The sequence below is a fragment of the Anolis sagrei genome, chromosome 1 (genome assembly GCF_037176765.1).
Source record: "Anolis sagrei isolate rAnoSag1 chromosome 1, rAnoSag1.mat, whole genome shotgun sequence".
In the NCBI taxonomy this organism is placed as follows: domain Eukaryota; kingdom Metazoa; phylum Chordata; class Lepidosauria; order Squamata; family Dactyloidae; genus Anolis; species Anolis sagrei.
Genome location: NC_090021.1, coordinates 46,183,703 through 46,210,286, shown reverse-complemented (window position 1 = coordinate 46,210,286; position 26,584 = coordinate 46,183,703). Strand labels below are relative to the sequence as shown.

Sequence of the window (26,584 nt, the reverse complement as noted above, 5' to 3'; positions counted from 1 at the left end):
CCAGAGAGCAGTGTGGACTCAAACAATGATGGATCTGGACCAAACTTGGCATGAATACACCATATGCCAAAATGTGAACACAGATGCAATTTGGGGAAAATAGACCTTGACATTTGGGAGTTTTAGTTACTGGGATTTATAGTTCACCTACAATCAAAGAGCATTCTGAACCCCACCAATGATAGAATTGGGCCAAACCTCCCATACAGAACCCCCATGACCAACAGAAAATAATGTGTTTTGTGATGGTCTTTGGCGACCCTTCTGACACCCCCTCACACCCCCCCCCCCCCCGGAGTCAAAACCCCCAGGTTGAGAAATACTGCCTTAAGGCCATCCAGTCCAACTTCCTTCACCAGGGCAAGAACACAAAATCAAAGCCCTCCTGACAGAGAGACATCCAGCCATAGAAATAGATAGAGCTGATTCACACACACACACACACATGTATATGATAATTATAATATCATAGATTTGAATGGGACCCCTAAAGAAGCACAGTAATATGTTGCATGTTCCAGAGAAGGCAAACCAGACAATCTCCACATCAACACTGACAAAGAAACAAGAAATACTGTTTACCCACAAGCATAAAGAAATTACATATATTAGAAACCAACACTTTTTTGTTACTTTATTTCTCAGATCACCAGACTGGGCCACAGCAATGTGTGGCAGGGGATGGCTAGTGTTAAATATATTAGGGTGGTCTAAAGTTATTCACCGCAAGAATCAAGGAGCACATTTTTACCAGGTTGTTGTTAGTTTTCCGGGCTGTACGGCCATGTTCCAGAAGCATTGTCTCCTGACATTTCACCCACATCTATGGCAAGCATAAGAGAAGGCTGAGAGAAGACATGATAGCCATGTATAAATATGAGGGGAAGTCATAGGGAGGAGGGAGCAAGCTTGTTTTCTGCTGCCCTGGAGACTAGGACACGGAGGAATGGCTTCAAACTACAGGAAAAGAGATTCCACTTGAACATTAGGGAGAACTTCCTGATGGTGAGAGTTGTTCAACAGTGGAACTCTCTGCCTCTGAGTGTGGTGGAAGCTCTTTTCTTGGAGGCTGGACGGCAGAGGATTGGACTACATTGTCAGTGCATTTTAAACAGAATTCTAAGTTTCTACTGAGAGGAAGATTTGTTTTATCTTGTTTTGTTTTGGAAGCATTACTGGAACAATGCCAACTTGCTATTCAATTCTAGACAGATACTGAAGTTAGCATATGAGCATTTTTATCAGGATTGTAGTACAACCTGAATGCACAGTTCATATCACACACACAGGATTGTAAACAATCAGGAATACCTTGAATGCCTAAAAGCATGTATAGAAATATTTTTAAACAGAGGCTGGATGACCATCTGTCAGGGGTGCTTTGAATGCAATTTTCCTGCTTCTTGGCAGGGGTTTGGACTGGATGGCCCATGAGGTCTCTTCCAACTCAATGCAGTTCAGCCCTCCAGGTGTTTTGGATTTCAACTCCCACAATACTGGCTGTTAGGAATTGTGGGAGTTGAAGTCTAAACACCTGGAAGGCCAAAGTTTGCCCATGCCTGATCTAAAGGGTTGGTTTCACCCTTGCTGTGGGAGTCAAGCTAATTTCTGGAGCTGTGAAACGATACCTGTCTAAAAAGTGTCTCACCAACATGAAATGTTTGGAAAGCTCTAGTGAAGACCCATAGAATGCTGTTTACTTCTACTTGGAGCCTCAAGTGATGCAGTAGGTTAAACCCTTGTTCCAGCAGGACTGAAGACCGACAGGTTGCAAGTTTGAATCTGGGGAGAGTGTGGATGAGCTTCCTCTGTCAGCTCCAGCTCCCCATGAGAGAAGCCTCCCACAAGGATGGCAAAACATCAAAACATCCGGGCATCCCCTGGGCAACATCCTTCCAGATGACCAATTCTCTCACAACAGAAGCGACTTGCAGTTTCTCAAGTCACTCCTGTGACGAAAAACAAACACCTTCATCGAACTGCATTATAGGAGTCTCTATACTGACCCTTAGTGGCGCAGTGGGCTAAACCGCTGAGCTGGTGAACTTGCTGGTCACAGGTTCGAATCTGGGGAGAAGGGTGAGCTCTCATTGTTAGCCCCAGTTTATGCCAACCGAGCAGTTTGAAAACATGCAAATGTGAATACATCAATACAGGCCCGTAGCCAGGATTTCGTTTCGGGGGGGGGGCTGAATTTTTTTTCAGGGGGGGTTTCGGGGGGGCTGAGTTTCGGGGAGGGGGGTGAGTCTGAGTGAAAGAGGGTCTAGCCTAGCAAACCTTTTGTATCATTACCCCAATACCCCCATGCATATGGGATATATTGAGTATGGTGATCAGATCATGATATGAATAAACATAACAGTTTAAATAATGCACCAGTAAGGCCTTTTCGCGAACCACCATGAAAATTTCGGGGGGGGGGGGGCTGAAGCCCCCCGAGCCCCCCCCCCCCCCGGCTACATGCCTGCATCAATAGGTACTGCTCCAGCAGAAGGTAAGGCGCTTCATGCAGTCATGCTGGCCACATGAACTTGGAGGTGTCTACGGACAACGCTGGCTCTTCGGCTTAGAAATTGAGATGGGCAGCAACCTCCAGAGTTGGACACGACTGGGCTTAACCTCAGAGGGAAACCTTTACTTACACTGCCCATACAATGCAGTTCCAAGCTGCAGTGTAGATCCAGGGCTCCGGGGAGGGGGTGAGGGAGGGAGGGAGGGAGGGAGGGAAGGAAGGAGGGGGTTTGAGGTTATTTAGGGGAGCAAGTCCCCTCTTCCCAGGGAGGAGGGGGCGCGCGCGCAACTGCGGTCCCGGGAAGCGATTGGCTGGGACTCCTCGTCGTCTGGGCTGAGCCCGGCTCCAAGGTTTCTCCTCCGCCTGCCTTACAAAGGCTTCCCCCCGACAAAGTTCGCTCCAAGTCAGCCGCCGGGCTCCCGAAGTGAGGCTCGGCTCCATCCCCGCGCCTTTCATCTCCTGCTTCCGACGCGGCTCTGGCGACAGCGGCATCCCAAGGGCGGCGGGGAAGGCAAGGCAAACCCTCCGGAGATGCCCTCTCCTTGGCTGCCTTGGAGGAGGATCGCCTTGGCTCTGCTGCTCCTGGCCAGCCGAGGGGTGGCTCCAGCCAGGCAGGTCAGTCCCTCGTTCTGTCTCTTTGGGGTGCGTGTTCGCATGGGTTCCTCCTGTCTCCTCTTGGCCAAATTGTCGCTCAACCTTTGCTTCCTTATCGGCCAAGGGTTTGTTTTCTTTCCCCCAGGAGACTCTGCTCTTTACCCCAACCTTTCTCCATACCTGCTGCAGCATCAATAAGGATGCATCTACACCAGGCATGGGCAAACTTGGTCCTTCCAGGTGTTTTGGACTCCAACTCCCACCATTCCTAACAGCCTCAGGCCCCTTCCATTCCCTCCTCAGCCGCTTACCCTCCAGGCGTTTTGGACTCCAACTCCCACCATTCCTAACAGCCTCAGGCCCCTTCCTTTCCCTCCTCAGATGCTTATTCTCCAGGTGTTTTGGACTCCAACTCCCACCATTCCTAACAGCCTCAGGCCCCTTCCATTTCCTCCTCAGCCGCTTACCCTCCAGGCGTTTTGGACTCCAACTCCCACCATTCCTAACAGCCTCAGGCCCCTTCCTTTTCCTCCTCAGATGCTTACTCTCCAGGTGTTTTGGACTCCAACTCCCACCATTCCTAACAGCCTCAGGCCCCTTCCATTCCCTCCTCAGCCGCTTACCCTCCAGGCGTTTTGGACTCCAACTCCCACCATTCCTAACAGCCTCAGGCCCCTTCCTTTCCCTCCTCAGATGCTTATTCTCCAGGTGTTTTGGACTCCAACTCCCACCATTCCTAACAGCCTCAGGCCCCTTCCATTCCCTCCTCAGCCGCTTACCCTCCAGGTGTTTTGGACTCCAACTCCCACCATTCCTAACAGCCTCAGGCCCCTTCCTTTCCCTCCTCAGATGCTTATTCTCCAGGCGTTTTGGACTCCAACTCCCACCATTCCTAACAGCCTCAGGCCCCTTCCATTTCCTCCTCAGCCGCTTACCCTCCAGGCGTTTTGGACTCCAACTCCCACCATTCCTAACAGCCTCAGGCCCCTTCCTTTTCCTCCTCAGATGCTTACTCTCCAGGTGTTTTGGACTCCAACTCCCACCATTCCTAACAGCCTCAGGCCCCTTCCATTCCCTCCTCAGCCGCTTACCCTCCAGGCGTTTTGGACTCCAACTCCCACCATTCCTAACAGCCTCAGGCCCCTTCCTTTCCCTCCTCAGATGCTTATTCTCCAGGTGTTTTGGACTCCAACTCCCACCATTCCTAACAGCCTCAGGCCCCTTCCATTCCCTCCTCAGCCGCTTACCCTCCAGGTGTTTTGGACTCCAACTCCCACCATTCCTAACAGCCTCAGGCCCCTTCCATTCCCTCCTCAGCCGCTTACCCTCCAGGTGTTTTGGACTCCAACTCCCACCATTCCTAACAGCCTCAGGCCCCTTCCTTTCCCTCCTCAGATGCTTATTCTCCAGGCATTTTGGACTCCAACTCCCACCATTCCTAACAGCCTCAGGCCCCTTCCATTTCCTCCTCAGCCGCTTACCCTCCAGGCGTTTTGGACTCCAACTCCCACCATTCCTAACAGCCTCAGGCCCCTTCCTTTTCCTCCTCAGATGCTTACTCTCCAGGTGTTTTGGACTCCAACTCCCACCATTCCTAACAGCCTCAGGCCCCTTCCATTCCCTCCTCAGCCGCTTACCCTCCAGGCGTTTTGGACTCCAACTCCCACCATTCCTAACAGCCTCAGGCCCCTTCCTTTCCCTCCTCAGATGCTTATTCTCCAGGTGTTTTGGACTCCAACTCCCACCATTCCTAACAGCCTCAGGCCCCTTCCATTCCCTCCTCAGCCGCTTACCCTCCAGGTGTTTTGGACTCCAACTCCCACCATTCCTAACAGCCTCAGGCCCCTTCCTTTCCCTCCTCAGATGCTTATTCTCCAGGCGTTTTGGACTCCAACTCCCACCATTCCTAACAGCCTCAGGCCCCTTCCATTTCCTCCTCAGCCGCTTACCCTCCAGGCGTTTTGGACTCCAACTCCCACCATTCCTAACAGCCTCAGGCCCCTTCCTTTTCCTCCTCAGATGCTTACTCTCCAGGTGTTTTGGACTCCAACTCCCACCATTCCTAACAGCCTCAGGCCCCTTCCATTCCCTCCTCAGCCGCTTACCCTCCAGGCGTTTTGGACTCCAACTCCCACCATTCCTAACAGCCTCAGGCCCCTTCCTTTCCCTCCTCAGATGCTTATTCTCCAGGTGTTTTGGACTCCAACTCCCACCATTCCTAACAGCCTCAGGCCCCTTCCATTCCCTCCTCAGCCGCTTACCCTCCAGGTGTTTTGGACTCCAACTCCCACCATTCCTAACAGCCTCAGGCCCCTTCCTTTCCCTCCTCAGATGCTTATTCTCCAGGTGTTTTGGACTCCAACTCCCACCATTCCTAACAGCCTCAGGCCCCTTCCATTTCCTCCTCAGCCGCTTACCCTCCAGGCGTTTTGGACTCCAACTCCCACCATTCCTAACAGCCTCAGGCCCCTTCCTTTTCCTCCTCAGATGCTTACTCTCCAGGTGTTTTGGACTCCAACTCCCACCATTCCTAACAGCCTCAGGCCCCTTCCATTTCCTCCTCAGCCACTTACCCTCCAGGTGTTTTGGACTCCAACTCCCACCATTCCTAACAGCCTCAGGCCCCTTCCATTTCTTCCTCAGCCGCTTACCCTCCAGGTGTTTTGGACTCCAACTCCCAACATTCCTAACAGCCTCAGGCCCCTTCCATTTCCTCCTCAGCCACTTACCCTCCAGGCGTTTTGGACTCCAACTCCCACCATTCCTAACAGCCTCAGGCCCCTTCCTTTCCCCCTCAACCTGAGGCTGTTAGGAATGGTGGGAGTTGGGAAGCCAAAACACCTGGAGGGATCAAGTTTGCTATGTTGAGCTATGGCAGTTAAAGTGGTGCCAAGGTGCATTGATTCTACAGTGTGGTTGCACCCTTTTGGATTTTGGACCGCCTGTATTTGTTTATACATACTGATATCTCTTAGAAGTGAGACCCAAGTATAAACACATACACCTCATGCACATGTAAGTGTATGTGAAGTGTCTGAAAGTAAGTGTCATTTTAAACAAAATTGTGCATGAATCAAAGTCTGTGTCTGTTGATCCGCTAGAAAGCATATCTCAACCACTCTAAGGAATTGACAGTTTTGGAATTTGGAGTATTTTGGATTTTTTAGGATCCCAGATAAAGAGAGTTCAAAATGGATCAAAGTGCTTTTACACACAGTATTTGTAACGATTTTCTGCATGAAAAAGGTGTGTGTCCCTTGAACCCTGAGAAAGAAAAAATGTTGTTTTCTCAACCACCCAGGCGGACCATTTTGGATTTTGAATTACTTTGGAATTCTGGATAAAAGATTCCCAACCTATCCTCCAGTCAGAGAAATTCAGCATAGCTGTATTGCAAAGGATCTTGTAGCATCTTTGAGATCTAGGCCCTTTCCACACAGCTGCATAAAATCCCACATTTTCCGCTTTGAACTAGAATATATGGCAGTGGGGACTCAGATAACCTAGTTCAAAGCAAATATTGTGGGATTTTCTGCCTTGATATTCTGGGTTATATAGCTGTGTGGAAGAGCCCCGAGAGAAAGAAGTTGGTAGCATAAGAATTCATGGATTTCTTCAGATGTATTTTTTCCCCTGTGTCAGGAGTGACTTGAGAAACTGCAAGTTGTTTCTGGTGTGAGAGAGTTGGCCATCTGCAAGGATGTTGCCCAGGGGACGCCCAGATGTTTTGATGTTTTACCTTGTGGGAGGCTTCTCTTATGTCCCCACATGGGGAGCTGGAGCTGACAGAGGGAGCTCATCCACACTCTCCCTGGATTCAAACCTGCAGCCTGTTGGTTTTCAATCCTGCTGGCACAAGGGTTCAACCCATTACACCACCGGGGCTCCTAACCTTCAGATGAATGCTTCTAAGTCTGAAGCTTATGGTCCCAACTTCTTTCTCTGAGTTAGCCTTGAAGGTACCCAAAGATCCCTTTGGGTGCTGATATTCCAGACTTAACATGTCTTTGTCCTTGGATTTGACCTAGATGATTTTCAGAGGAGATACAAAACTCATGTTTCCCCCTCTTCATGCATCAGTGAGGTCCTCAATAGCCAAGGTTTGTGTCCATGTTGGTGGAGAGGAGTTCAAGACAGTGACATTGCTTTCGTTGTCATGTTGTACGCGGGCTTAAAGCAGATTGGATTTTAAAGCAGGCTTTCAGGACAAAATGGCTTTTTGTTGCCAGCATGGCAAATAGTAGTTTGGGAACTTATTCCTTTATTCAGAAATTCAGTATTTTTACTCATGTAAAATCCAAAATCTGGACGACATTGAGGTGAGATAACTGTGAAAATAAATGCACCGGGTGGAGGATGGATTCCTTAAAACACTGACTCTGCTGTCTTTTGTAACTCCTGTTCACCCTGAAGCATTTCTACAGTGGGTTTATTTATTTACTTATTTATTTACCATATTTATATATACTGCCTTTCTCAGCCTGGAGCCAGTTTGCAAATGGCAAAATTCTGTTCCCTCCAATAACATAAAATATAATTAAAACATTTTAATATAAACCATACAAAACCAATAAAGCCAATAAAAACTTTAAAACACAAGTTTTGTATTAGAACTATTATTGTCAGGCTGTGGCAGGGTCTACCCTGCTCATATAATGCCATTCAATATGTGTACATCCATCCTGTGATAGCCTTGTACAAAGCAACTCACTGAACAAACGCTTCTATCTGCTGGAGGTTGTTGCGTCAGTACTATGGAGTGTTTCTTTTGTCATCTAAAAGATTTGGGTTGAAAGCATGCTTTGGTTAGTTGGCTGTAATTGTGTGGCATCTGTTTGACAAAGAATATTCAAGGATAACTCTTCCCCCCCCCCCCCCCCCATGCACTGTTTTTGTTAGAAGCATCTGCATTGAGGTATGCCTGTGCATATTGTTTTGAAACAAGGACTGCACTCGGAAATGGAGAGAAACTTTTGAAGCACCGTGTGCCCTCAGCTGTGTCTCATTGCCACCCATGCTTATCAAATTTGACCAGTCTTTAGCTTGGGTTTTGGCATCCTCAAATCAGGGGTAAGGTGATGAAAAAATACATGGAGCACATAAAGTGAAGATGAAAATGATTAGATTGCTTCAGCAAACTCAGAATCACGTATCTCCACCATGTCCTCTTTTTGAAATGTTATGGATGGCTCACTGAAAAGCCCTGAAAATAAGCTGCTATCACAGTGGAAGAACATGAATGTAAGGAAGATAATTTTTTTTTTTAAAAAAAAAGTCATTTCACTATAAAATGTGTAGAAATAATACCTGTGGCATAATTACTATGTAAGTAAAGGTAACGTTTTTTCCTTGATATTAAGTCTATTTGTGTCCAACTCTGGGGGGAGGTGCTCATCTCCATTTCGAAGCCAAAGAGCCGACATTGTCCATAGACACCTCCAAGGTCATGTGGCCAGCATGACTGCATGGAGCGAAGTTACCTTCCCACCAGAGTGGTACCTATTGATCTACTTACATTTGCATGTTTTCAAACTGCTAGGTTAGCAGAAGCTGGGGCTAACAGCGGGAGCTCATCCCACTCCCCGGATTTGGACTATGTAATTACTGTGTAATTACTAATTACATAGTAATAATTACATTACTGTCTAATTTAAACATATTTTGAGGCATTTCTTGGTGTTGCAACAGCACCTTGGAAACAGGTTTAGTCTAATACTTTTTCAAAAATGTGTATGTATTTATAACAGGAGGAGAAAGAGTAGTTAAGACTCAAATCAGTTAAACTATCTTTTGATAATGTGGTAAATTAAAGCCACTTCTCTTTCCCTGAAAATTCCTGTCATTGCTAGGATCAAGCAGAAAAATTACATATTGATTGTGGAGTGAGTTTCCTGTATTAAGAAAAGGCGATGTTCTGAAATGTGATGTTCATTAAGATTATTGGAAGACATTGGTTATTATATGGCTTAAATGGTTTTTCTATTGATTTTATAATGTTGTTTTTAAATGTTTTAATTTTATTTATTTATATCGTACATTTCTACCCCACCCCCTCTTGTATATTGTGGATTGTTATGGCATCGAATGGCTGCCAATTTGTAAGCCGCCTTGAGTTGTCTTCGAGCTTGAGAAAGGTGGGATAGAAATATCGTAAATAAATAAATAAATGATCAAATTATATAGGATAACATAGGAGTGGTGCTGTTGTAATCCTAGAGAAAGAGAAGGAAGGGAATGCTATAATACAGTTTCACTACTGTGTCTCATGCTGCCCATTGGCCATTTAATGCAGTGGCTCCCAAACTGTGTTCCATGGAACCCCAGGGTTCTGCAAAACCATCAGAGGGGTACCATGAAAAAATCTTTTTTAACATGCCCATGCCAGAATATGAAGAGCTTGTTGAATAATATTCAATGTACATTTTTTAAAAAAAAATATTTAGCATGTCAGAAGCAAATTGAGAATACAGTTATAATGTATTAAAAAAACTACAAATTTAAGAACCTTGGCATTATGCTAAATTTCCTTTGACCAGAAACTGGACTCTTCAAGTGCCCCTGGTGTCTCTGTAAGCCTTGCTCCATTGTGCATGTAGCAAGGCTCAGACTGCATTGTAGTCAGTGGTCTGTGCTTTGCTCTTCTCTACACTCACATGTTGTGGATTCCACTGAATAGCCTCATTTCTTAAGAGCTCTCCAAGTCGCCCAGTCTTCTGTGTGCCCAGGAGGGTGTCTCTCATCCAATATCAGCCACTTATTGAGGTTCTGGGTTTTTACCTGCCACTTTTGGACTATTTCTTGCTGAGAGGTTCCTTTAAGTAACTCTGTAGATCTTAGGAAGCTGTTTCTTGATTTAAGGCATTGGCATGCTGGCTGAAACCTGAACAGAGGATGGGCCGGTGATGTCAATGCCTTGGTCCTTTCATTGCAGGCTATGACTTCCCAGCAGATATCAGGCGGTGCAATACTGGCTAAACAATATAATTTTTCCTGTGATAATACAGCATGTCTCATTAAGAGCCACATCCACTGTTTTAATGTGGTGAGATGTATTCTACACTGGGCATGAATATTCAGTAGCCGAGTAGCAAAGCGCAAAGGTGGACGTCTTCACTGTATCTGGTTGTGATCCCCAGGTTGTGCCAGTCAGCTTTTGTATAATATTATTTCTAATGCCCACCTTTTGATTGATAATCAAGCAGTACTTCTTGTAAGTCAGAGCACAGTCCAGAGTGACTCCCAGGTATTTTGGTGTACTGCAATGCTCCAGTGGGATTCCTTCCCAGGTAATCCTCAGAGCTCTTTTTTTTTTTCAAACCTACTAAATTATTCAAATTGCTTTGGCAATAGGAGCAGATGAAAGAAGGAAGAACTTTGTGGGTTCACAATCCTTAGGAACAGATTTAGGATTTCATGGGAAAATCAGGGACAGAATTACTGTTTATGGGGGGGGGGGGTCTTTTGGGGGGTTCCATGAAAAAGTTTGGGAACCATTCATCTAATAGATCACACAAGGTGGTAAAACGTGAAGATAAAAGGAAGAGGAATAGGCTGCAGTATGCCAAGTGACAGAACGAGGGCATTTCACCAACATGGATTGAGCACAGTAAGACTATGAAGATGCTGAAGAAAAAGCAAAATGTCAAATCTGTGTCCCATTTGATTAAGAGAACAATCTAAAACTCCAGCCTCTGTGACAAAATAGTCAGAGAGTTCATGGTGGATGAAGGAAGACAAGATTCGGCAGATACTGTTGCAGCTGCAGGCAACCCAAGTAGCTCCTTAGCAGGTGAACTAGATAGTTGCTCTCTCTTTAGAACTACATGCACTCTTGTTTCAGTTTGATAGGTAAACATCAGCCTCTGTTCTCATGACTAAACAAGTACTCATGGTTAGACTTCTGGCTATTTTATGCAGTGTCTTTTGAGTCTAATTCATGTGCCCTCTTTCACTTGGGCTGTTGTACAGATTCAAAGGGGAAGAGGCCATACTACTGAACTGCATGACAAGAATGGTCCATGTTCTTGTCACATCTCGAGTAGACTACTGCAAGGCACTGTACATGGGGTTGCCTTTGAAGACTGCCTGGAAGCTTTAAATAGTCTAACAGGCAGCAGCCAGGTTGCTTATCAGAGTGGTGTTCAGGGAGCATACAACCCCCCTGTTACATCAGCTCCACTGGCTGGCAGTCTGCTACCAAGCACAATTCAAATGCTGGCTTTAGCCTACAAAACCCTAAATGGTTCTGGCCCAGCTTACCTGTCCGAACATATCTCCCTCTATGAACCAGTTTGAATGTTAAGATCTGCCGGGGAGGTCCTGCTCTCGGTCTCTCCTGCCTTCGCAGGAGCGACTGGTGAGGATGAGGGAAAGGGCCTTCTCAGTGGTGGCCTCTCAGCTACCCTCTCCCTAGCAAGATCAGATTGGCTTCCTCCCTCCTAGTATTTAGGAAAAAAGTGTAAACCTGGCTGTGTAAATAGGCATTTGGCAAGTGACAGGATTGCAGTATAACATCTCATCAGGATACAAATCTAAATGAAGCAGCTGAATAATAACTGTGGGAATGATGCAATGTTCAATATGTTTATGATATTTAAATATGTTTAACATGTTTTAATGGTTTTAATTCGTATTTATATGTCTATTGATTTTTTGTTAATTATGCTATGTATTGTTTTTTATGCTTTTTGGCATTGAATTATGCTAAATGGTTAGCTGCTCTAAGTCCCCCTTGGGGTGAGATAGAGCAAGATAGAAATATAGTAAATAAATAACTAATAAATAAATAAAAAGGACTGGTCCCAAAAGGCCTATGGGAAGGGAATTTTAAAATATTTGTATCCCACCTACTTAGTAGAATCTCATAGCAGGATTCAGGTATGAATGATTTAGAGAGTTTATAAGAGATTTGAAACATTCAAATATTCAAATAGATTTAAAACATAACCAGTTGAAACAGGCTGAAAGATTAAAACAGTTAAAACTATGTGCACACTAAATTAAGCTTCAGAAGCTTTTTTAAAAAAAAGTGTTTTGATGCTAAAAACAAACTGGTGTCTGAATCAATTGGACTTGGAGGGATGGCATTCCACAAATGGGGTGCTACTGCAGAGAACATCACACACTCTTTCTCAATGGTGTTTTGCTTCCTCTCTAGGCTGATGAAGGAGAACTTCTCCCAAAGGTCTTAGCTGACAAGCAGGCATATAAAAGGGGTCGCTGATCATCCACAAGCACCAGCATGAAGTAATTTCATTGTTGGGTTTGGACAATGAGAGACAAGTGTTTGAATTACTGATAGACTATGTAAACCTCCTGGTGACCTTGGGCAAGTCACTCCCTTGGCCTCAGAGGATGGCAAAGGCAAACCCCTTCTGAAAAAATCTTGCAAATAAATAAATAAATATGCCATGATAGGGTCACCTTAAGGTTTGCATTAGTTAGAAACGATTTCAAAGCACATGGTAACTACAACAAGGCAATTCTTCAGCTATCAAAGTCTTAAAGCATTTATTCCTGCTGTCATCAGGGGCACCTGACAGTCAAACTAGAAGCATTTTACCAAACAGTATTCTCACAATTTCCTAATGAAAGGAGCCAACATATTTGAGCCAACTAAAGGGCTCATCTTATTTGTGTAGAATAGTCAAGTATTTCTGAAGGAATAGAAAAATATGAATGATAGCTGCCCTCCTGTTGGTGAATTATGTACTTTTTTACTGTATGTTATATGTGCTCCTTGGAGTGCCTTTGTAAGCCGCCCTGAGTCCCTTTGGAGAGATGATGGCAGGATATAAATAAAGCGTATTATTATAATAATAATTACATGATCACAACTCACTTTTTTCGTCATTGCAGAGGTCAGAATGCTCCACTGGGCATGCAATAATCAAAATGTTCCACTTCTCCCATTCATCTTTTCTCAATTGCCACACCTTGAGTGTGCTCATTTCCTGATAAGAAAAGAGTGCGGATAACAGATAAGCATATGTCCTCTAGCTGGATACAGAAAAATGACATCCGAGGGACCCACAGAGATCCCTGTCGATGTCTTTTGCTATGTGTCCAGCAATAGAAAAACAGGTGAATGTCTGCTTGTTGCTTCCCATTACTCTCAACCTAACAAAAATGTTTGGATTCAGTAGGCTACAGGTGAAAGAAGTGGAATTTGTGTCAGTAGAGTGGGAGGATATTGTAGTTATGTCTTGCATGTGCCTTTCCTGATGCAGGACTGGTGTGAATATTACCCCTTTAAAAAGGTTACTTTAATTTTAAATTATATACCATATTTAACTTATTTAACTGTAAAGCTCTCTTATCTGAATTTTCAGTACTTAAATCATTTGAACTATGCATTTTGCATAGCAAATAATTGGTGTTTTCTTTTAAAAGTACAATTGCATTTCTGAGGTTTAAAATAAAATTGAACTTTGGGTGTCCTCAGTGATAGGAAACTATCGCTGAAAATAAAGATAATACATGCAGTTTTATTGCTCCATCAATTAGACATGCCCGAGAGATCTCCGAAACAGAGAAAGAAGTGTATTTTTAACGATCTATACAAAGCATACATTGGAAATGAGTATCTCTCCTGAGAAGTTCCCACCCGATGTAGAACTGAAGAAAATGAAAAAGCCTTGCTTTTTAGGAAGATTATATTTGTCATATGGGAGTTGTAGTTGCATGCGGCACACTGTAGAGCAGTAGTTCTCAACCTTCCTAATGCCACAACCCTTTAATACAGTTCTTCATGTTGTGGTGATCCCCAACCAGAAAATTATTTTCGTTGTTACTTCATAACTGTAATTTCCCTACTGTTGTGAATTGTAATGTAAATATCAGATATGCAGCAGGCATGTAGCCGGGGGGGGGGGGGGGGGGGGGCTTGGGGGGCTTCAGCCCCCCCCCTCAAAATTCTCATGGTGGTTCGCGAAAAGGCCTTACTGGTGCATTATTTAAACTGTTATGTTTATTCATATCATGATCTAATCACCATACTCAATATATCCCATATGTGATACAAAAGGTTTCCTAAGGTAGACCCTCTTTCACTCAGACTCAGCCCCCCCTGAAACAAACTCAGCCCCCCCCCCTCCCGAATCGAAATCCTGGCTACAGGCCTGATATGCAGGATGTATTTTCATTCACTGGACTAAATTTGGCAGAAATGCCTGATACGCCCATATTTGCATATGGGTGGGGGGGGGGAGATTGATTTTGTCATATGGGAGTTGTAGTTGCTGGGATTTATAGTTCACCTACAATCAAAGAGCATTCCAAACTCCACTAATGATGGAATTGTACCAAACTTGGCACACAGAACTCCCATGACCAACAGAAACTACTGGAAGTGTTTTGTGGGCATGGACCTTGAGCTTTGTAGTTGCAGTTCATCTACACCCAGAGAACACTGTGTACTCAAACAATGATGGATCTGGACCAAACTTGGCACAAATACTTAATATGCCCAAATGTGAACACTGGTGGAGTTTGCAGAAAATAGACCTTGACATTTGGGAGTTGTAGTTGCTGGGATTTATAGTTCACATACAAACAAAGAGCATTCTGAATCCCACCTATGACAGAATTGGGCCAAACTTCCCACACAGAACCCACATGACCAAGAGAAAATACTGTGTTTCCTCATGGTCTTTGGTGACCCCTCTGACACCCTCCTTGCACCCCCCCCCCCCGGGTCCCGATCCCCAGGTTGAGAAACTCTGCTGTAGATGGAAAGTTTAAAATATTGTTCATGCTACTTTTGGCTGAAAGACCGCTAAGAAATATTTTAAATGAAGTCAGCAGCACTTTCCATAATGTTTACCTATATTAAGGTCTAACTACAAGTGGGTTAAATGGGATGCAAACATCTTATTATCAAAGGGATTATATCCTTGTGAATGGCATTCTTGTGAGAGTACAGCCAGGTCTCAGTTTACACCAGCATTCTCTTCCTGATTTTGCAATATAAATTGTGAGGGATGTAGTTTGGGAGAACAGTTTCCATGGGGAATTATTGGAGATCATTGGGATGCAATCTGAGGGCACTGAAACAGCCATAAAATTAGCGGTTTTACTCCCCCTTCCACCAATTTCAAGGAGGCTTAAAGGATAGGACACGAGAGTTCACCTTTTCCAGGGTAGAGAAAGTCACAAATATATCAAAAGAGACAGTAACTACTGATCCCAAGGGGAGCCTGGATGGAGTGATGTGGCTTGCCACCAGGCCATAGTTCCTCTACATGTGAGCACTTAGCCAGAGAAAAACTGTTAAGAATGGTGTGCTTCTGTGCCTTCTCCAGCAGGTTTCCTAGATGGAGAAAGCACACTGGGAGGGATAGAGCCAGCACACCTCTGGCTGTATCTTCAGCAGATGCAGAGAACACAACAGGAAAAGTGGCACATCTCTTTTACAGCAATCAGCAGCACTTAAAAAAAAAACCAACCAAAGATTCCTTGCAGAAAACACTGAATGATTTTTCCCTTCATACCGAGGTCTGCTGGAGAAGACAGTTCTTCCAGCAGCTTTACGTCTAATATTTCTAAATTTATGGTTACTTTGACTCCATCAGAAAAAAAATTCCTGGAATCCAGTAATTCCCTCTGGAATAGCTGAACTGTCTGTATACATGCATGTCAAATGTCAGGCAAATTAAGCCAAAGTAAACATTCATTGTCTTAAAATTTAACAGAGATAAAATATTTTCTACTGTCCTTTAAGATGATTGGAAATGATTTTTAGATGAGATTTGATCAGCTTCCATTCTTTATACAGGTTGCATGTAATTTATCTTATTTCATTCTTTATAGAGATTGAGCATCTCTAATGTTTAAAACCAAAAGTATTTTGGCTTTCAGATTTGTTTTTTGTTTTTGTTTTTTTTAAAAAAAACCCACCTGTATTTACATGCATGTACATTAGGAAATATTTTGGAGATGGGATCTAAGTCTAAATGTGAAATTCATGTATGTTTCATACACAGTCTGACTATACTTTTATTCACAATATTTCTTTAATAATTGTGTTCATGAAACACAGTTTGTGCACATAAGGAAGAAAATGTATTACTATCAGCCATCCATCTGATCAAGTTCAGATTTTGCATATTGGAATTCTGGATAAGGGATACTTGACTTGTAATAAAGAATTAAACCTTCACTGCTTTACGTGTCTGATTGCTCCTCTGTATGGAGCTCTTATGTCTTCTGCTTGTCAAGTTTTAAAAGTCAGAAAGGACATTAAATCTTTATTAAATGCTACTTAGCCTGTTCCCAGTGAAATGAGATTTATGTCATACGATTCACTCCTTTTATATCTATATTACCATGTCTCACAGATTGTTCCCCAGATTATGTTTTTTGAATATTTTCAGGATGTTCTTTTTGATACACTTATTACATACATGCTTTCTCTTGAGTTGTTGTTGTGTCCATTATGTTCTTTCTCACTTATATTGATATGATTTCTTCAAGAGGGATTTGCCATTGCCTTCCTCTTAAGGTGAGGAAGTCACCCAGTGGATTTCTGTGATTGAACTGGGATTTGAACCTTGGTCTCTTGTTGTCAGGCATGCTAATCATGATGCCTCACTGACTCTTTAGACAGTTCCCTTTTAACAGTCAGGATTCATCTCATTACAAAATGGGTTTTATTCCCATTGCAGGCGAAATCATGCAATCACATTGCAAGTAAAACCATATTCTCTAGAACTCTACTTCTTCAACTATGTGCCCTAACCCCAAAAGTTGGGAGTCATGAAAATTTGGCAGCAGTAAAAGATTTCTGAACAACACTCATTTACACAAATCTGTTAGCAATAATGTGCAGTGTTTACATTTCTGCAGAAAATGCTTCAGCTGTTTTCCACAAAAAGGAAAACCAGGCTATTGCAAATGGTGGTTTGTTATCAGTACATATTTAATTTTTATACTTGTTTTATATACCCATATATGTAAAAATTTCTTAGTTGGAAAGGGATAGCAAATCAAAAAAGTTTAAAAACCCTGCTCTAAACATTGCTTTTACATGTGTCTTAGTTTGGGTTGCAAGGGTGTCATATCTTTCCTGAAATTATGTGTGATCTTGTATCAAGGAAAGGCAGTAAAATTGATACATTTTATTCTCACAGGCAAGGAGGAACAATTTTACTATTTTTCTGCACCCAGCAAAAACAGCACAGCTTTTAACTTTAACAGTTTGGGACTTAATCTTAGAAGAAGAAGAAAACCAAAACATTTTCTATGTTTCTGCTTAGGAAACATTTTTTTTTTTGCATAGAAAATGCTTTTTTTCCAGGGAGTTTTATTTTCTTGCATTTTACATGCAGAAAACAAAATGCATTTTTTTCATTTTCATTTCATGTACTTTTTACCCCGCCCTTCTCCCCTCAAGGGGGAGTCAGGGCAGCCTCACATAAGCACCATACAATGCTATCATCATACTGTATAAATAGTCAAGAAATACATTAAAACATTGAAAACAATTCATTAAAACAATAGGTTAGTCACGCCAGTTAAAACCAAATCCAAGTCTGGGGTTAATTCAGTGTCACAATATCCAAGTCTTCTTTCCAATTGCCGCTGTCCACTAATCGAATGCCTGGTCTCAAAGCCAAGCCTTCAATTTTCTTCTAAAGGACAGGAGGGAGGTGGCCAACCGGATGTCCCTGGGGAGAGAGTTCCACAGACGAGGGGCCACTGCCGAGAAGGCACTGTCTCTTGTCCCCACCAACTGCGTTTTTGAACTGAATAAGCTTCAGGCTATGAGCTCTTTGTCCATCTAGTGTTCCCATCAGAGGGTTTTTTTGGTCCTCAAGGAACTCAACAATTTTCTCAATATTTTCAGATACACTTCCCACCTCTTCCTTAGCTATGGTTGGCTAGCTCTGTTTGCTGTGTAAATTTCAGAGAAGAATTGCAGAAATGCCCTATGTAGTTCATCTTGAAAGGTTACATATCTTGTATTGTTCCTTTGTTTTGGTGACTGAGGCTCCACTGGCTTCTATAGGCATATTGTTTTTTCTCAAAATAAGTTCATATGGTAGTTGTCATCTTTTGTCTTTGCTTGTTACCTAGTTTGGTGTACTGATCACTGGCTGCTTTTACGCTGTTCTTTAAATCTTAACTTCAGAAGTATGAAGGATGTTACGGGTTTTATCTGTCTGTAGCATCCGTATTTATTCTGAAAAGGTCTGTAAAGAAACTGCTGAAGAAGAAAATGATTATTATAATACAGTGAAGAAAACTTCGCCTGATCTGTTGTGAGTTTTCCAGGCTGTATGACCATGTTCCAGAAGCATTCTCTCCTGATGTTTCACCAGATCTATGACCGGCATCCTCAGAGGTTGTGAGGTCAACACTAAACACGAATGCTACTTATATGTGATACATGAAGAAATGTGGACCATTTTACAAATGCCTTAAGTGACTACTTAGAGATCTCACAACCTGTGAGGATGCCTGCCATAGATATAAGCAAAAGGTCAGGAGAGAATGCTTCTGGAACATGGCCATACAGCCTGGAAAACTCATAACAACCCATCAAGACTTCAACAATACATCTTCACCTGATAATTGTTTTCTATGTCTTTGGAAAAGTGAAGCCAGACATAAGCTGCCATTCTAAGTAGTCACTTAAGGCATTTGTAAAATGGTTGTTTTCCGTACTTCTTCATGTCTCACATATAAGTAGCATTCATGTTTAGTGCTGTTCCTGTCACAAAGAAGGAGATATATGCATTGCCCTCCTTCTGCTGTAGGTTAAATGGTGCTATAAAATATACATCCTCATGATACAAGTTAGTAAAAATGGCAATTCATTTGACTCCTCTGAGGCACGAATTGATCTGCTCCTCATGTCACCGAGCAATACATATGCAGAGTAAACATGCAGTTTTGTAGCAGTTAGATGCTCTAAGTGACATTGAGGTTAATGGGTTTTCAGCAGTGAATCTGTAGGTTTTAGTAGTCTACATCGCTTTGCAGTGATTATAACTTCATTCCTTTCCTAATCTATTAAAATATGATGAATGTGAACAAGGTTTTCTGAAATTATGTGATTTGAAATCTGAGCAAAGTTGCTAGACTTTTTTTCCTTTGGATTGGAAGCATTTTCATCATTTTTTAATGCTGTGACATGCCATTTCCAACAACTTTTCCATCATGGGATGGAAGGAGTGACAACGTGTAGGTGAAGGCAATTTTCAGTTGTACAGTGGAAAGGGTTAAGCCACCCATCATCTGTCATTTCACCTAAAAACATTATTTTGAGGCTGTTTTTATTTGTTTTGAAAGGATACACAGACACGAAAGGAAAAGAACAGTAGGACTAAAGATACTCACTACATTGTACCTTAATAACAAAAGGGTTTATCGAGCAATCTTGTTTGTGGTCTAACATGTTTGCAGTTACAATGTATCACATATATTCTGGATTTCTCCTGTAGTTTTCCTTATTGAACCCAGATTTGATATGATTTCACATCTCCAATCAGCTATGAAAGAAACAGTGTATATTCTCTTCCAGCTTAACTTACACCATAGGCATGTGGGGATAAATCTGGGTGTTTGCAGGGGTGGCATGTGCATTACCTTGAACTCCTGTGTAGATTTATATAGGTATAAATCAGTATTTTGTTCATGCTGGCTTTTGATTTCTTTCTCAGCTGGTGCTGCTGCATGACCTAAAATCAGAAGATCAACATTTGTGTATAGCTGGAAGTAGTTGTGGGGATAGTAGACATGTTTCAGTATAATATACCTATGTTGGGTTGTGCAGTAATGCATTTGTAGAAGGAATTTCCATGCAGGCATATTGTTATGATCCAGTATTTAGAGATCCCTGAAAGGCTGATTCTTCAGGTTCAGATTCCCTCTGAAATAATATACAACATGGTAGAGGGAGAACCAGCATGGTGTGGTGGTTTGGGCATTGAACACCAATTCTGGAGACAGGGGCTCAGTTTGCTGTCTATCCATTGAAATGCACTGGGGCTGGATCTACATTGCCATATAAAATCCAGATTATCTGGTTTGAACTGGATTATACTGTGATAGGTTTATTTTATGGTCACAATTAGTTGGAAACAACTTGAAGGCACACAACAACCACAGTGGTATAGAGGACTGCAGTTAGGCATAAAGCATTAAAGCTTGGAAGAAGTGCCTTTCTAGTAATGACCTAACCTGGAACATGACCTGACCTGGAACATTAGGAAGAACTTCCTGACTGTGAGAGCTGTTCAGCAGTGGAACTCTCTGCCCCGGAATGTGGTGAATGCTCCTTCTTTGGATGGCCACCTGTCAGGGGTGCTTTGAATGCAATTTTCCTGCTTCTTGGCAGAGTGTTGGCCTGGTTGGCCCATGAGGTCTCTTCCAACTCTATGATTCTATGTTATTTACCTGTAACAATATGACTAATGTTACTTTTACAAGATAGCAGACTGGCTTATACAAACATCATTCTGGGACTTGTCCAAGGTTATCCAATGGAAAGTGACTAACCCTGGTGATTTCTGGCAGAAATAATATTCTTTAACACACACACACATATAAAATGAGGAGGGAGCCTTGTTGTTGCTGTGGCAAAGACTTCTTATAAAAAGGAAAGATGCTGCTTTATCTCATTCTGATTTGATATCCTTTAGGAAACCATACATTCTTTGGGGTGGAAGTGCTGTGTTAGAGAACAATCGACAAAAAAAAGAAGAAGTGAATAATGTATGCTCTTTATAACTGATCTGTTCAGAAGGATGCTTTGCAATGTTTCTTGTAAAAAAAATTTCAGAGGAAGTGAGCACTTGCTTAATGAGGTGCTCAGTCAGTTCTACAACAGAAACTTTAAAGCGCAACTGTTATCAGAAGCAACACCTGGAATTAGGTGCAGTTTATACCCTCTATCCCTGATATGAACCTGAAGGTTTGCTAAAAAGATCAGCCACTGCTAAACCTCTACGGTTGTAGTAGAAGTTTAGAAAGAGTTGCTACTTCTAAAATCTCTCAGCCAGCATACGCACCATGCTTCCATGATTTTGGAAGCAATAATAAAGCCCTCCACCCCTCAGGATTTTTACTGGTTTGGGTTGTAAATCATAGCAGCAGCCCTCCCTAGTATTGACTACAAAAATGTAGGCAGAATTGATCTCAGCAACTCCAGAGACTTAAACAACATTATAATGCTTATTTGATAGTGATGTGTGCCTTGTTTTGTGATATTGTAATATGTATTACACGTCAAATAGTTGTATTATAAGGTAAAATACTCTGAGCTGCTGGGAGGTTATTATTAACCATGAGTGTGGATTTTTGAACATGTCATTGACATTTCAGATCTTAAGAGTATTACTTGTATGCTCAGGAGAACATACAAATTATAGATTACTTTTCTTACATTTACAGTCAGCCCTCCATATTCACAGCTTCTGCATCCAAGTATTTCACCATCGACAGCTTGAATGAAAAAAAAGAAAACCTTGATTTTGCCATTTTATATAATGGACATGACAGCATTATAATATATCATTGTATCTAACAGGATAAATATCAATGGATTTTGGTATTCATAGGGAAATCTGAACCAAACCCCATCAGCCCAGAGTATTTTTACCTTATAATACAACTATTTCTAGTGTAGTACAGATTACAATACCACAAAACAATAACAAATGAGCATCGCAAAGATGTTTAAGCCTCTAGAGCAGTTGAGATAAAACCAATTTAATATCTGGGAAAAGATAAGATGTTAGAATTCTAAAAGCTTTGCTAAAGTGCTTACATGGAGACTATGTAGCTAATATTTAAAGAGATTTGAAAGTGGAAGTAGCAAATGAATTATGCAAGAAAAATAAGCTTCCAAGACAGACGAGAAAGAGGAATGATGATACTTGAACAAACAGTAACAAAAGAGCCCTTTTAAATGGCTCCCTGTAGTGGTTATCTCCATGTGGCGAGTCATTTGCAGTTGCCACTATCTGTCGGTGAAGCCTTCTGTCTCTTTGCACTGGGTGCCAACTGAAATGCAGTTCGGGAATGTTAGCTATAAATTGTGGAAGGATTTTCCTCTCTACAATGTGAGGCTTTCTTGTGTCTGGAGTTCCATTTTCCTTCCTTGCTCTTAAATATTGTTGCTTTTCAAATCTATAAAGGCCTGCCCCAGGATGATAACCCTGCATATCACTTTTTAAGTGTCTCCTCTCCACTTCAAAGTGTAAAATAAGTATAGTGTTCTGCAGTGTCTTCTCAAACTGTAGAATCCAGGAACAGTGGTTATAGCCATTGGATTTAGTTTCCTATAAATGAGAGAGAACATTGGAGACCAGTGATGTTTGTACTATCTGTTTCCAGACATGCAGGCAGCCTAGTGCTTTGGGAGCAGAAAGACTCTTTAGACGTATAATGCAACTGTGTAATTTCTGTTTTACATCTTAAGGATAGCAACTGCACACCAAGGTCATTCACCATCATTCTGTTTACAGTTCTCTCTCACTCTGCTGACCTGCCTTGAAATTTCAGCTGTAGAATCTCTAAGGTATAGATATGTTCTTCCTTCAATTATTTAGCTTGTGTAAGAGATTGTCCTTGAATGAAGGTGATTTTCATGTGGTACAGTAAGAGGTTTGCTTCTGAAACATCTATGGTTTATTTATGCTTTTTAAAAAAATCTTAAGTTTCCATTTCTAGACTGACTGTCTTTAGAAGAGTGCACTATACTTTTCCCCTTCACATTTCATGACCTGTGCCGATCTTTACCATTCCAGTTCCAGAAAGAAGCTTCTTACCAATGTAATACAAAACTGGTTCCAAATATGCCTGCAGCAAGGATGCTTTCTCTTTTATGTGGGTGAGATTGGCCATGCATTGTGAGATGAATAATGTGAAGGCCATTGAAATCAGTAGATTTAAGTGCACCATATAATGTCCACAGCAGCAGCAGGAGGTGAAGGGGGTGGGGTGGAGGAGGAAGGCTATTCAGGTTAAACATTCCCTGTCCAGAATTTTGAAATTCAAAATACTCTGAAATTGTTTTCAGGCGTGGCGGAGAAAGTGACACTTTTGCTTTCTGATGGCTCAATGTACACACATTATATATATAAAAACCCTGAATATTTTGTGTATAAATTCCTTTCAGGCTATGTATATATTGTATTCTGTGTATATGAAAGATAAACTGATTGTATTTAGATTTGGATTTCATTTCCAAGATTTGTCTCATTGTGCACATACACGTATCCCAGAAATCTAAATTACCTCTGCTCCCAAGCCTTTTGGATAAGTGATACTTCAGCTGTATTGCTTTAATTCAGTTACATTTGTTGTTGATTTCTGCCATCAAGTTGTTGCTGATTTGAAACAACCCTAATATATCTTGGGTTTTTCTTGGCAATATTTCTTCATAATGGGTTTGTTTTTGCTACTCTCTGAGGCTAAGAGTGTATGACATGCTTAAGGTCACCCAACGTGTTTCTATGGCCAAACAGAGACTCAGATCCTGATGTCCAGCGTCTTACCACCTCATCACATTGGAGCTGAGAAGCATCTTCTCCTTGCATATCTGTGCTCCTGGACTGCTGCCAGCATGGAGTCCCCTGGAGCCCATCATATGATGCAGGGCTACGTCTAGTGGGGCTCTGTGGGGCTCTGTGCCAGCAACATACCAACAACACAGAGAAATGGAGCCCAGAGAAGCCAGAGAAGGTGAGGAGGAAGCAGAGGACAGTGGGGAAACACTGTGAGAAGGAATGGCATGGCTCATGATGACCCATGATGGGCAGAGAATGCAGCATGATGCTGACTCATGATTTCCCCCACTGGCCCCTGGAATCTCTGGCTCAGTGTGATGAGGTCCATAGTTCAGCACTATGGACCTCATCACATTGCTAGAAGTGGCGGGGGACCAATTTATTCTGCAAAGAGAAAACCTGCTTGGTACTGAAGAATATCATTAGACATTGATAAGACATTAATAATACCTTGTATTTGTAGAATAGGATTTCCTATACAAAGAGGTAAGCTACATTAACTGTTAGCCAAATAGGTCAGAGTCGTTTCTCTGCTGCAAAGTATTGTAGGATGGAAATAAAATCAGAAACAAAGAAATCGAAACTGGATTTTGGGAAGAGTGGACTTAAAAGCTTGTGTACATGTTTTTTAGTGTGCATGTTTTAATGGGAATTTTGAAATCCTTTTAACTGTTCATACCATTGGCTTTGTTGTCTAGGACTGATAGACGTACTATTCAGAGAGATCTGGAGGGCTTGCCTTCTCCCTGTTGAAAAAGATTCATAGGGACCAGGGCTGTAAGGAAGCAATGTTTATATGTTTTCTTCCAGAAAATTCCTTGTGGGAGGTCAGTGGAAAAGGTACTCTGTGCTAATGGCTCACTCTTTAAATCTTTCTGCTACTATTTGTTTACTGGGCTTGCAGTAGACAAATCCATGCTAATCCGCGACTCTATCCACATTTGCAGCTATTAGGGGCCATTGAATTTTGCCTGACTTTTGCTTTGTCCGGTGAGTCTTTACTATACTGTCCTTAAGATCCTAAATTTATCTGATTAAGAAGAGAATGACATCTAATGTGGTACTTATCGATGATGGTGACCTCTCTATTTATGGCTCTTATTGCAGCAGGCCATTAATCAGCTGTTCTTCACAGATGGCCATTTTAATACTGCAGATTGAGTTTCACTGTTATTTGATCATCTTTTATGCCCGTACTCCCCTCATCACTATTTCTAAGTCTTGCAATTCCTCACAGCAGATTTTGTTTGTATAGTTCCATGATCTCTCTCTCTCTCTCTCTTTTTGTTCATCACTCCCTTCCCACTCTTATTTCTGGTAAGTTTCATTACAGTGTTTGGTAGGTGCTCGCCCACACTTGCTCTTTGCCTTCCCTTTTCTGTCATAGCTAACAAAACAGAAAAATCTAGCAACTTAGAACATAAACTGGGAAATACAGTATGAACCCTGTATCTGCAGAAGATACATTCTGAGAGTTTGTGAGGATTTGCAAGACTGCAAATCACAGTGACCGCTACTGAAATGAAGGACTTCTGAATCAAGAATACAATAGAGAACCTAGAAAATATCTAAAAAGGACATACTTTGTGGATTGGGATAAAAGGCCAAACTGTGTTATAGAGGCTGTACTGAACATTACAGTGTTCCTTAATTTCTACAGTATATTTAGTTTTGATAACTTTGCCTCAGATTTGTTTATTATTTCTAAAACTCTTGTATTCAACCTCCCCTCACTTTTTTTAAAAAAAGTGTGTCTTTCACTGTCCCTGGATGAAATGGCGTTTCTAATTTCTCCAACCAAAGTAGGCTATCTGAATGACTACACTTTGTCAAAGGTGTAGAAGACAATAGAGAACCTAGAAAATATCTAAAAAGGACATACTTTGTGGATTGGGATAAAAGGCCAAACTGTGTTTATAGAGGCTGTACTGAACATTACAGTGTTCCTTAATTTCTACAGTATATTTAGTTTTGATAACTTTGCCTCAGATTTGTTTATTATTTCTAAAACTCTTGTATTCAACCTCCCCTCACTTTTTTTTTTAAAAAAGTGTGTCTTTCACTGTCCCTGGATGAAATGGCTTTTCTAATTTCTCCAACCAAAGTAGGCTATCTGAATGACTACACTTTGTCAAAGGTGTAGAAGACAACTGCTGATGATTTTGTTTTAATTTCAACTTCCTTTTGGAGAACTTCTGATCAAAGTAGACCATTCTTTCTGCTGTTCTTCTGATTCACAAACACAGACTGGTATGCCCAGTTTGTCTGTCCCTGAACAGACTCAGAAGTGTACTGGGCAGATCAAGAGGCAACCTGGCAAAATGGCACTACCTAGAAGAATGCTCCACCTTGTGTGACTGTGGAGCAGAACAAACAACCCAGCATCTGCATGTTTGCCCACAATGCCTGCCTCATGACAGAGCTACAGAGCTACAGACAATGTGGTTGCTATTGGCCATTTTTGTTCTAAAATTATTTAGCCACTTGTTCTTCCTTTATTTTATCAGTATTATACTTATTTATACAATGTTTTTGACATGAAATAAATAATTGTTTTGAAAGCTTACCCCATCCAGCTCTCCATTTTAGCTGTTCAGAACAGAAATACAAAGTCTCTAATTGTGTTGTCCAATTGTGATACAGATTCCCTGGGAGGCTGGCAAAAATATTAATATTTGGATAGTTGAGTGGGACTTGCCAGTATGAACTCTACAGTTTCCATATTATGCCAGAAGCAATACCAGAGACAACAGTATGAAAACTCTGAAATTTCCCTCCCTGTTAAGATCAATCAGACTTAAATGATTTTATGTGACCGTGGAATACTATAGTAATGATAATCCTGTACATCATCTGTTGTATTTGGTTATGTTGACTTAATTGCTTTTATTGTCAGTACGTGCCAGCCATCTTGAGAAAATTTCTTCAAAGATGCTATAAATTTGTGAAAATTGATAATGTA

The 26,584-nt window shown here is 41.9% G+C and overlaps 1 protein-coding gene across 1 annotated transcript in view; it reads left to right on the top strand.

The window, feature by feature from the left end:
* The first annotated feature begins 2,799 nt into the window (after positions 1 to 2,799).
* The window catches only part of GLP1R (glucagon like peptide 1 receptor), a 131,171-nt gene continuing 107,386 nt past the window's right edge, over positions 2,800 to 26,584 (top strand). Inside the window, exon 1 of the mRNA XM_060754084.2 lies at positions 2,800 to 3,127. Within this exon, the coding sequence (XP_060610067.2) occupies positions 3,044 to 3,127 (84 nt within the window). The 5' untranslated portion in view covers positions 2,800 to 3,043. The remainder of the gene's footprint in view (positions 3,128 to 26,584) is intronic.